The 10,353-nt window shown below is 35.1% G+C and overlaps 2 protein-coding genes across 2 annotated transcripts; one reads left to right on the top strand and one right to left on the bottom strand.

Annotated features, from left to right (window-relative positions):
• Window positions 1-2,164: 2,164 nt before the first annotated feature.
• LOC18043172 (gibberellin receptor GID1C) lies at window positions 2,165-4,909 on the top strand. Its single transcript, XM_006433172.2, has 2 exons — window positions 2,165-2,496; window positions 3,303-4,909. Exons 1-2 carry the CDS (start codon window positions 2,458-2,460, stop codon window positions 4,296-4,298), a joined length of 1,035 nt encoding a protein of 344 aa, XP_006433235.1. The 5' UTR covers window positions 2,165-2,457; the 3' UTR covers window positions 4,299-4,909.
• A 1,573-nt stretch (window positions 4,910-6,482) lies between these two features.
• On the bottom strand, window positions 6,483-8,780 carry LOC18043171 (spindle pole body component 110). Its single transcript, XM_024184422.1, has one exon. The coding sequence runs from the start codon at window positions 8,581-8,583 to the stop codon at window positions 6,694-6,696; it is 1,890 nt and encodes a 629-aa protein (XP_024040190.1). The 5' UTR covers window positions 8,584-8,780; the 3' UTR covers window positions 6,483-6,693.
• Window positions 8,781-10,353: the final 1,573 nt, after the last annotated feature.

The raw sequence follows: 10,353 nt of genomic DNA, 5'->3' as shown, positions 1-10,353 counted from the left end.
TAAAGAACTTTTTTTAACCACCAGATTTAAGACTAGTTGATCATTACAAGTTATTCATGAGTTACAAATACGCGTGGAGATAAAAATCTGACCCCTTGAAATGCACAGTAAAAAGGTTAACCCAAAAAAAGCCAAAAGCAGTTGCTAGTTGTCGACACCACACAAGTGCTTCCAAAAAATACTGTGCATTGTGGGCTTCTCAATAATAGTAAAGTCCCCCCAGAGGTACCGTATTGATAGTGAAGTTCACGAAAACGACCTTCATTTATAAGTTTCCAAGTGCTTCTTTGGTTCATTTGTGTGTGGCACCTAGTGAACCCATTATTGATCCAAATTATTGGTTATTTACTACTCTAGGCATCAGAATGATGATCTCGAATGTAAATTTTCCTATTATAACCTCTAATTTAGAGTGGCTTTAATACTCGCAACAACCTCCTAGCACGATAGTAAAGTGTTCTCTAATTATGGAAATATTTGTGTTTCTTTATATGTGATAAACACTCTCTTTAAGAATGAGTTACAAATTATAGTCTATAAATGACTTTGATTTAGATGGGTTTATAAAATTATTATGATACTCTTAGCGTCTTATTAGACCAAATGATATTCGAATTAAATTTATGATTATCTTAATTTCATCTCCATTGTTTGCATTACGTTTTAATTTTGTTTTGAGTGAGAGAAGATTTTCTTTGAAATATCTTGAAGAAAATCTTATCTCTAGCAAAATTATTATAAATTTAATTAAAGTTATCATAAAGTAGAGATAGATAACGAAACTAGTATTAATTTACGTAAAATTTTAATAAAATTTTTAAACAATTATCAGTAGGCTTTATTACATTCAAAAATATATTTCATAAATAAAAGGGGCATGTAGGCTTCCAAAATAAAAATGTTTAAAATTAAATTCCTGTACAAATGAGTGGTAGAACCCAAAAAAAATTGAATTTGTATTATTAATTATAAATTTAATTTTTTCCTTTCAAAATTTTTAATAATCTCTCATAAATTTGTAGAAAATTGATTAAAAAGAAAAAGGTTATCTTCAAATATCTCCACTCTATTAATCACATGTAACATATTTTTTGGGGCATGTTCGTTCTCTCACGGTCCACCAATCAAAAGGTTGTGATTTTTTGAGCCTACGTTGAGGAATACGTAGAAAATTGCCACCCTTATCAACGTACTCGCGTGTACTTGTCTTATAGCAAGGACAGGGTGCTTTCTGATAACGATGGGCCCTTGGATTTCCCTATCAACATAAATGAACGGTGGATAACGCCAACAATTTTGTATCTTCACTCTTAACGTCTAACCTTACGCTCCCAAGCGGCTTGCCAATGTAATCAGCGCCTCGGCACCCATGATCCAACGGTTTAGCATTCATAGGTCGTATTATAGTACTTGATCATAATATATACTTACTTTTCATTAATAAAATATAATTAAATTCTATTTAACTAATTTTAAGAACTCTTTCCTAAATTTTTAATATAATTGTACACGGGTTGGCTAGATCTGTTTTGTGAGGAGTAACTTCGTGCAGAAATTTTACAACTAATTTCTATTTAACTAAATCATTTCTGTAATAAAAAAAAAATCATTTCTGTATATATATTTGACTTGTGGCTCCTTATTTTATTATTTTATTAGTTTTTTTTTCTAAATTTTACAGTATACTGCATACAGGTTTGTGTCTGTTTATTTTCTTATTTTATTAATTATTTTTTTCCTGAATTTTGCAGACCTTGGAAAGAGTTTCCGAACGGACCCCGTTTGTCGTCACGTGGCGTGGCGTTGGCCGCACGCACGGAAGCTTTTGTCCTCTCCCGTTCTTTTTCTTTGTTTCTTTCTCGAAATAAAAAAAAAAGAAAAAGAAAAAATAAATTCCACTTATTTATTACGACCAAAATAATAATTAAAATAGAAACTCTTAAAAGACATAAATGATAATAAAACATATTAACGAATTAGTAATTAATTTGCCAATTTTTATCACATGGGTCCCACTTACCAGCTATCTTTCGGCCGATCACTTTGTCGTCTATCTTGTCCCCATTCACTGTTGTGCGCACTTTAGCATTTGTCGTTAACCTCTAGCTAATTTACGCCTCCCTTCTTATCACATCACTTCTCTCTCTCTCTCTCTGTTTTATTGCAGTTAGATTTTATAAATTTGTAGCAATTTTATAATATTTTTAGTAAGTGATTACTGCCACCTCATTACTTTTTTTCTGAAAAGATAGTGAATGAGAGCTGAAAAATTGGAAGTTTGTGGCTTTATTTAGCGCGATCCTAGTAGAGTGAATGAATATTTGATGATTTTGTGAAGTGGGGATTAAAGTATGTGAAAAACTGATGAAGTGGGCTGCTCTTTAAACAGGATCTGTGTTCAAAAGTTTTTGGCTTTATTGTTATTTTGGGATTTTGTTTTTTGGAGAACTAGTTCTGATGGCTGCAAGTGAAGAAGTGAACCTCAATGATTCCAAGGTGTGTTTTTCTTTTCCCTCGGAAAATTTACTTATTTTGTTCATTTTGTGATCTTTTTCGTTCAAAGTTTTGTTGAAAGATTTGAAACTCCTGATGGGTTTGCTGTCGGTATATGGATTTGATCAGTGTTTTGGTTTCTGAGAGTTGAAATTTTCTCTGATTTTGAGTCGGCCACTTGGGGGAAATGATGCATATGTCGATTTTTTGTACTGGTTTGTTGTTGTTATTGTTCCTTTTGTTTTTGGTTTTGATTTCCTGTCATAGGATGCTATGGTTGGTTTTAAGACTCTGGGTTGCCTAAAGTTTAGATTTTGCCCCATTGCTTCTACTTTTCTTCTCTTTTTATGCTGAAGTTGAAAAGTCAACAGTTCCGCTTCCAGTTTAAAGCTGTTTTCAGTAGGTTTTTGATAGATTTTGAAGATTATTTGAGGGTCTTATTAAAAACCAAAGAAAAAAAAAGGATTATTGGAGGGTTTGCTTATGAGTTTCTTTTACTATTGTTATCATCGTTATCACTTTTTATTTATTTATTTTTTTTGGGGGGATTTGATCAATTTAATTTGGAGGGCACCTTTGATTTGCATTTTTGGTTAGAGCCTTGACTTTTGCTTCTGTCCCTTCCATATTGGCATCTGCTCCTTGATTTTCTGCTATGTAATTAAAGTGTGTGATTGTTCATATCTGGGGTTTCTATAGCTCTTTTCTTTTATATTGTTTTCAGTTTCTTAACTTCTGTTTGGATAGCTACAAATCTTGGTAATATGTTGGCATGAAGTTGAAGTCTGATCCTGTGATTTTCTGTCTAGATGGTGGTTCCATTGCATACATGGGTTCTTATCTCTAATTTTAAGTTGGCTTACAATCTTCTTCGTCGTCCTGATGGCACTTTCAATCGCCACTTGGCAGAGTTCCTTGACCGGAAAGTCCCAGCAAATGCAAATCCTGTTGATGGTGTCTTTTCCTTTGATGTCATTGTTGACCGTGGCACCAACCTACTTTGCAGGATTTATCGACCTACAAATGGGGAAGAGCATCGGCCAAATATTGCCGAGCTGGAGAAGCCTGTGAGCTCTGAGGTTGTTGTGCCAGTAATAATTTTCTTCCATGGAGGAAGCTTTGCACACTCCTCGGCAAATAGTGCCATATATGATATCTTATGTCGCAGACTCGTCGGGACTTGTAAGGCTGTTGTGGTCTCTGTGAATTATAGGCGTGCACCTGAAAATCGATATCCTTGTGCTTATGATGATGGATGGACAGTTCTAAAGTGGGCTAAATCGAGATCATGGCTTCAAAGTAAGGACTCTAAAGCTCATATCTACTTGGCTGGGGATAGCTCTGGTGGCAACATAGTACACCATGTTGCTTTAAGAGCAGTAGAATCAGAAGTCGAAATATTGGGGAATATACTGCTCAATCCAATGTTTGGTGGGCAGGAGCGTACTGAATCTGAGAAGAGATTAGATGGAAAATATTTTGTCACTGTCCAAGATCGGGACTGGTATTGGAGAGCTTATCTTCCTGAAGGAGCAAATAGGGATCATCCGGCATGTAATCCATTTGGTCCAAAAGGTATAGATCTTGTAGGAGTGAAATTCCCTAAGAGTCTTGTTGTGGTAGCTGGTTTGGATCTCATTCAGGACTGGCAACTAGCTTACATGGAAGGGCTGAAGAAGGCTGGCCAAGATGTAAAACTTCTGTATCTGGAGCAGGCAACTATCGGGTTCTATTTCTTGCCTAATAACGGTCACTTCTACACAGTCATGGACGAGATAAGTAATTTTGTGAGTTCTAACTGTTGATATGCTTAACTTTTACCAATGGGCAGTCGACCACACAGAAGCTTTAGATTGCACTTGGGCTAATCAAAGGTTGTTTGCAGTTTATATAGTTGTCTAGTATTATGCTATTCTGTTTTACTAATTGTGGTGGTGTTCTACTATAAGGTGCCTGAGTCAAATTCTAGATATGATTAGACTAAGGCACTCGGTTATCAGGGCCAGAAAATTTAGTTCGGCAACTAGCTGGATGTGGATGTGTTCTGTTATACATGCAGTCATCTGAACGTGGGTGATATAGTTCAATGAAGCTTTAATGCAGCATGAACTGTTTGACTAAGTTTAGTAAACCCATAAAATTTGAGAGTGCTCGCTCTAGCTTCCAGCCACAATGGAGAGGAAGACTGAGTATTGGTATAACATTTGGTGGCCGATCAATTGGGTTCGGTCCCTGGCTCATATTATATAAGCTAATTTCAAGAACATGGATGGGAAATCTTCCGTGGTGTTGTGATCCTGTTATGTGTATACATGTATTAGTATATTTAAAGACGATCGTTTATCTGTTGTAACTGTTTTCATTTTCTTCTTTATTCGACTTCAATTCTGGTATTCTGTGCCTAATTTGTGCCTTACTGCTTGGTAACTGTAAATATAATAACATTGAGAAAATGTGGTAGTTTTGCTGTAGTCTTATGTCCATTGTTCACAGTTATATTGATATGCAACAGATTTTAAGGTAAACAACCTTGAAAACCATACTCTATATTATCATCAGCCCATTGGTTTCCTGCATCTCTACTGTTCTATTTTTGACGGAAGATTTGTGATCAGCTAAGATATATGTTTATTAGAGATAATAGGCTAATGGCATGGAGTACATTTATATAATAGTCATTTAGAAGTTGGGAAGAAGTTTTAATTCCTTGTCAACTTTAAAGGTATTGCCTTCCCCTCCATGGAATCCTGTGTTCAGATTAGCCTAAATTCAACCCCACAAAATGATTGGAACTTGGGAAGCAATTTTCGCTGGTCCATTTTGGCTGTGGATAGAGATTGATTTGGTTCAATCCTGTCAGTTCTTGAATGCGAGTAATCTGGAGCTTGGGATAGCACAAGATACAAAAATTGGCTTGTTTTGTTAGTGGTGGAACCAAAAGAATATAAATGATGGTTAGACTTTGGATGCATTTTAAGGGACCACTTAAGTAAACCACACATCTCTCTTGAGAACATGAATTTGCTATCAGAATGACAAAAGAACATTAGCATGGAGATAAAAGAAACAGCTAAGCTTTTGATTGAGACATTAACCATGTCTAATTTGAACCTTTGTGGACCAACTTAAGCATGATGTTAGCAACTTTTATGCTTCTAAGTAATCAGCAGAAATTGCTTGCACCATTGAACGCTAATGTGTACTAATGCAATGATGATTTCTTTCTCACAACAAACCTTATTTTTAGCTAGCTATACACGGACAATCTGTAGTCTGTTTAAAGGACAAATTGAATTGTTGCCATGGAATGTGAATTAGCTAGCAAGTTATCAGGTGACATTTTTGGCACTTATATTTGCCATTATAATGTACCATAGAAATCAAACAAAGGGCACAGCAATAAAATCTTGCCTCTGCCTATGCCACAACAGAAATTAAATGTACATAATGTGTGCATCTACAATGCCACAACAAAATATAACAGCACTTTCGATGATTTAAATTTTGACAATTTTGTGAATCATTGAACCATAAACAGGTATAAGAAGGGAAGTGAACATGGTGATGCAGGTGAAGTGCAATAAAATTGATGCTTCATTTATTGCATTCACCTAACATGAAATAATTAGGTCACAATTCATTAGCCTTAATCATATGCTTGACCCAAAAAAGAGACATGGAAATTGTAGAAAAAGTTCAAATGGAAATGATTACTTCAGAATCTAATTCTCATCAGCAGAATTAATAGGGACCATTATGTATGTACTAGTAGAACAGATACCTTATCCATGCATCATATTCCATTCTTACATAACAAAAACAATAACCATTTTGATCTAATCAACAATGCAAATGGAAATGCAAATAAATCCACATAGAACCAGTCAGAGCACGGAGTAAAATCAATAATTTATAACTGCAAATGAGCATATAAGAGAAAACGGGAACTGAGATTATGAATTGATGATGTTCATACTCATAAAGCAGTTCAAAGTTATCATCTTGAAATAGGATCCTCTCCTGATCTGAATTCTGATCCTATCATCTTATGCTGTAATTTCAGCATCATTCAAAAGACATTATTAGTGTTTAGAAGTTAAAAAACTATCAAAACAGCAATTGGTCAAGAAGTTCATGATCATCTAATTCTCGAATAGAGATTTCTTTGAATGAAAAAAACAGACAAATGAATCAAACTACTCAGCGGATTCTAGCAATATATGCAACAGAAGCTGCAGCAAAGATAGTTGTTGCAGAAGACACCACAGTCCAGAAGCTCTTCTTCTTCTGTGCCTCCACGGAGTTCTGCATTAACTCAACTCGATGCTTCATGTCTTCAACCAATTTCTCCCTGTTCCTAAAAGCATTCACAATTGCTTGGAACTCAGCCGCATATTGATCAGTTTCACCTTGCAGCTTCTTCTCATCAACAACCAGTTCTTGCTGTCCATCAATATCATTTTCGGATTGACATACCATAGCTGCAGTGTTCTTCAACATGCTCAAAGCTCGATCATAATTAAAACCAATTGATTCCATTTTAGCCCTCAAATCATCAGCATTTCGTTTTGCCTCCAAAAGATTCTTCTGCATCAATTCTTTCTCCTCTGCCAACAGTCCAATGTGACTCTCCATTTTCCTCCTTAGATCAACTAGAGTCTCACGCTCATTCCTAGTTTTTGCCAATTCTTCAACCTTCTCTTCAAACCTCTTTTCCATTTCTGATAATTTCAACCTCAAGTCCATGCCACTCTTTCTCTGCTCATCCAAATCCTTCCAAGCATTATCTCTCTCTAGAGTAGCTTGATCAAGAGCACTTTTATAATCTGCAAGTTCATTGACCAATTGTTTGCTTTTATCTTGTTGATCTCTACAAGACGCTTTTAGCTTAAAAACAACATCCCTCAATTCACCAATCTCCTTATGCAGCCCAGAAATCTCATTATCCTGGCAAACTTTCCTCTCCTCAATATCATTCTTCTCTCGAAGCAATTTTGCAATCTCTCCCTCCTTATCATCTAACACCACCACAGCCTTCTCCAACCTATGGGAGATCTCATCCTTCTCTTCTATCAGCCTCTCAATACTTTTCTGCTTCTCCCTTTCCTGATCCATCAAAGCTTTGATCTCCAAAACCATCTCTAGTTTCTCATCCATAGCCTCACTGCAACTATTTTCCAATTCAAGAATCTTTCCACACAAAACTTTCTCCTCCTTTTGCAAAGCCAAAACAATCTCATTCAATTTGTTTACTTCTTTCTCCAGCTCATCAATTTTCACTTTTTGCTCACTGTTCTGCATCTCAATTGCATTCTTTTCCTTCACAATCACTTTAATCTTTAGCTTCAAATCATCAGTTTCCTTTTCCAATCCAACCAATCTCTTCCCAAGCAAACCTTTTTCTTTCTTGAAAGCTTCAATATCTCCATCCCTCTCATTTTTCTCCTTCTTTAACCTTCCATAATCACTCTGTAGCACTAAAATCTCACTTCTCAAATTCCTCTCTTTTCCTTCCATTTCAATCAGTCTATCTTTCAACCTACTTGCCTCCTTAACTTGACAATCAAGTTCACCCTTCATCAAATCCTTCTCCCTACATGCCTGGCTCAATCTCTCCCTCTCATTTTCAATATTACCCATCAATCCACTAACTTCACTCTTCAAAGCGATAATCTCATTTTCCCTCTCATTCTTCTCTTCATCGAGCCCCTCACCCATTTCCTTCATCTGGGTCATCAGAAAAACACAAAACAAACCCTTCTCAATCTCCAAGCTGACTTTTTGGTCACTCTCACCACTCAACTCAGCCAAAAGCTCACTCTTTTCAACTCCAAACAGACTCAACTCAGCCTCTAAAGCCGCCTTGGCTTGACTCAAAGACTCAACCTGTTGCCTCTGTTCATGGCTCCTGTGAACAAGCAAATCGTTCAGGGATTTCAGACGCTTTATCTGCTCTGAAGGGTCCTCCATGGAGTTTCGGTGGGTTAGGGCTACGGTTTTGCCTTGAGTTAGGTTTTGGTTATTCTTTTGCTCTTGTGGGTTTGCTTCATTGGCGTCATTGGTCTTTTGGGTCGCTTTCTTTTTGGCCATTCTTGAGGTGGAGATGATGGGATTTCAGATTTCGAAGATTAGGGTTTTTGCTGGGGCGGGTTTGTTTTTATGGTGGGGAAATGCAGTTGTGATTTGTGAAGATAGAGAGACAGAGAGAGAGAGAGTTTAGAGAGAGAAAGTGGAGGGCTGTTTCAAGAATTCAAATATTGGGGCCCACAGTTTTAGGGATTTTTGGGACTTTGAAAGCCTTTAGGTACCTTAAAATATGGGATTTATTAATTGATCTTGTAATGGGAAATGGTTTTTCAAATAAATGTGGGTGGTCTGTCGGCGTTCTTGATAAAGAACATTTGGCCATTTATTGATAGGCATAGTGATAATAATTCATCCATCATTTATCTGTTTTTTGGGGCTAGAAGCCTAGAAATTGTTTAATTTTGTCTGTAATTTAAAATTATTTTTCAAGGTTTTGATATTATTTACATATTCAATAAAGAAGTTGTATTGTTTAATAGCACATTCGTTAGCTGAGCCTTGCCCTAGTCTTCATGATTTTTCTTATTGGGGTAAAAATTATCCTTTACTCATTGCAATTTTATTTTAATTATGTTTTAAATACAGAGGCTTTATTAAAGAGAAATGAAAATACAAAGGATAGAGGTAGTAATACAAATTAAGAAAATAGCTTACATTATTTAAAAAAATAGTTTTTTTTTTCTACTACAAACGAGAGGATAATTGGTAATATTTAAACATGAAAACTACAATACATTTATTTTTTTAGAAGAAAGGAAAAGATGGGACTTCGACCTTTAGTCTTTTTTTTTTTTAATTTTTTTTAAGATGACCTTCTATTTATTTAGAAAAGATATTAACTTCTAATTAGATATGTATATGAGTCTTTAATTATCATAATCAGATCCATTTCCAGAGGCAACTCAAAGGGCAGTTACTTCAAGCGTCAGCAGAAGTGAAATCATCTCTATAGTTAATTTTTAATTATTTCACTCGCATAAATATTTTGCTCCTGCGTTAACAGAGTTAGCTTTGAAAGTTTTTTTCTTTTAAAAGAAAACGAGTGAGTAAAGTTTAAATTACCTTTTTAATTCTCTATCTCTTTTAGAGTTAAAAACTCAAATGACCAACTATGTGAATATACTTAAAAAATCACTCGGTTATATCATAAGATGCTTTTGAAGTGTTTTGAATTTGTAATTTGACCAGCAAATTTTCAAATTGACGTATATTTCTGGGGGCCGGGGCAAGAGCTTGAATTTTACGTTCTATATATATATTTTTTTTAAAAATCATAACGTTTTATAAATTTATGATTTATATTTTTTCTTAAGATTAGATTTTAAAAATTGGACTAGGATTTTAAATTATAAACATATGTTATGAGTGGGTTATATATATGTAAAAATATGTATTATATATATATATATATATATATATATATAATATTTTTAAGCATTTCTCATGTTTTTTTAGATTCGGACTTTTTAAGTGAAATCTGAGCCTAGCTCGAGTATTTATAGAAGGTGCTCGGACAGAGGTTGAAACACCTGAACTCAGGTCGGGCAAACTTTCTTATCATCCCTAATTCTAGACAGTAATTTTATGGTGAATGAAATAGGCAGGCAGACTAATGCAATGGAACTCTTGATGCAGGTGACAAAACAAGTGACCTAAACAAAGCTTACAGGGTGTCCCAATTGAAAATGGCCTATACATTAATGACCAAGTACTTTTTCAAATTTAAACTGTTTTAATATAAAATTCACCATGAGATTGTACCTAGCCATTACA

The sequence above is a fragment of the Citrus clementina genome, unplaced genomic scaffold (genome assembly GCF_000493195.1).
Source record: "Citrus clementina cultivar Clemenules unplaced genomic scaffold, Citrus_clementina_v1.0 scaffold_5, whole genome shotgun sequence".
In the NCBI taxonomy this organism is placed as follows: Eukaryota; Viridiplantae; Streptophyta; class Magnoliopsida; order Sapindales; family Rutaceae; genus Citrus; species Citrus x clementina.
This window is presented reverse-complemented; position numbering and strand designations above follow the sequence as displayed.

Excerpts from the sequence above, each read along its gene's own strand:
- LOC18043172 (XM_006433172.2), top strand. The coding sequence starts at position 2,458 with ATGGCTGCAAGTGAAGAAGTGAACCTCAATGATTCCAAG. Across the intron at positions 2,497-3,302 it reads TGAACCTCAATGATTCCAAG|ATGGTGGTTCCATTGCATAC; the intron begins GTGTGTTTTTCT and ends TTTTCTGTCTAG.
- LOC18043171 (XM_024184422.1), bottom strand. The coding sequence starts at position 8,583 with ATGGCCAAAAAGAAAGCGACCCAAAAGACCAATGACGCCAATGAAGCA.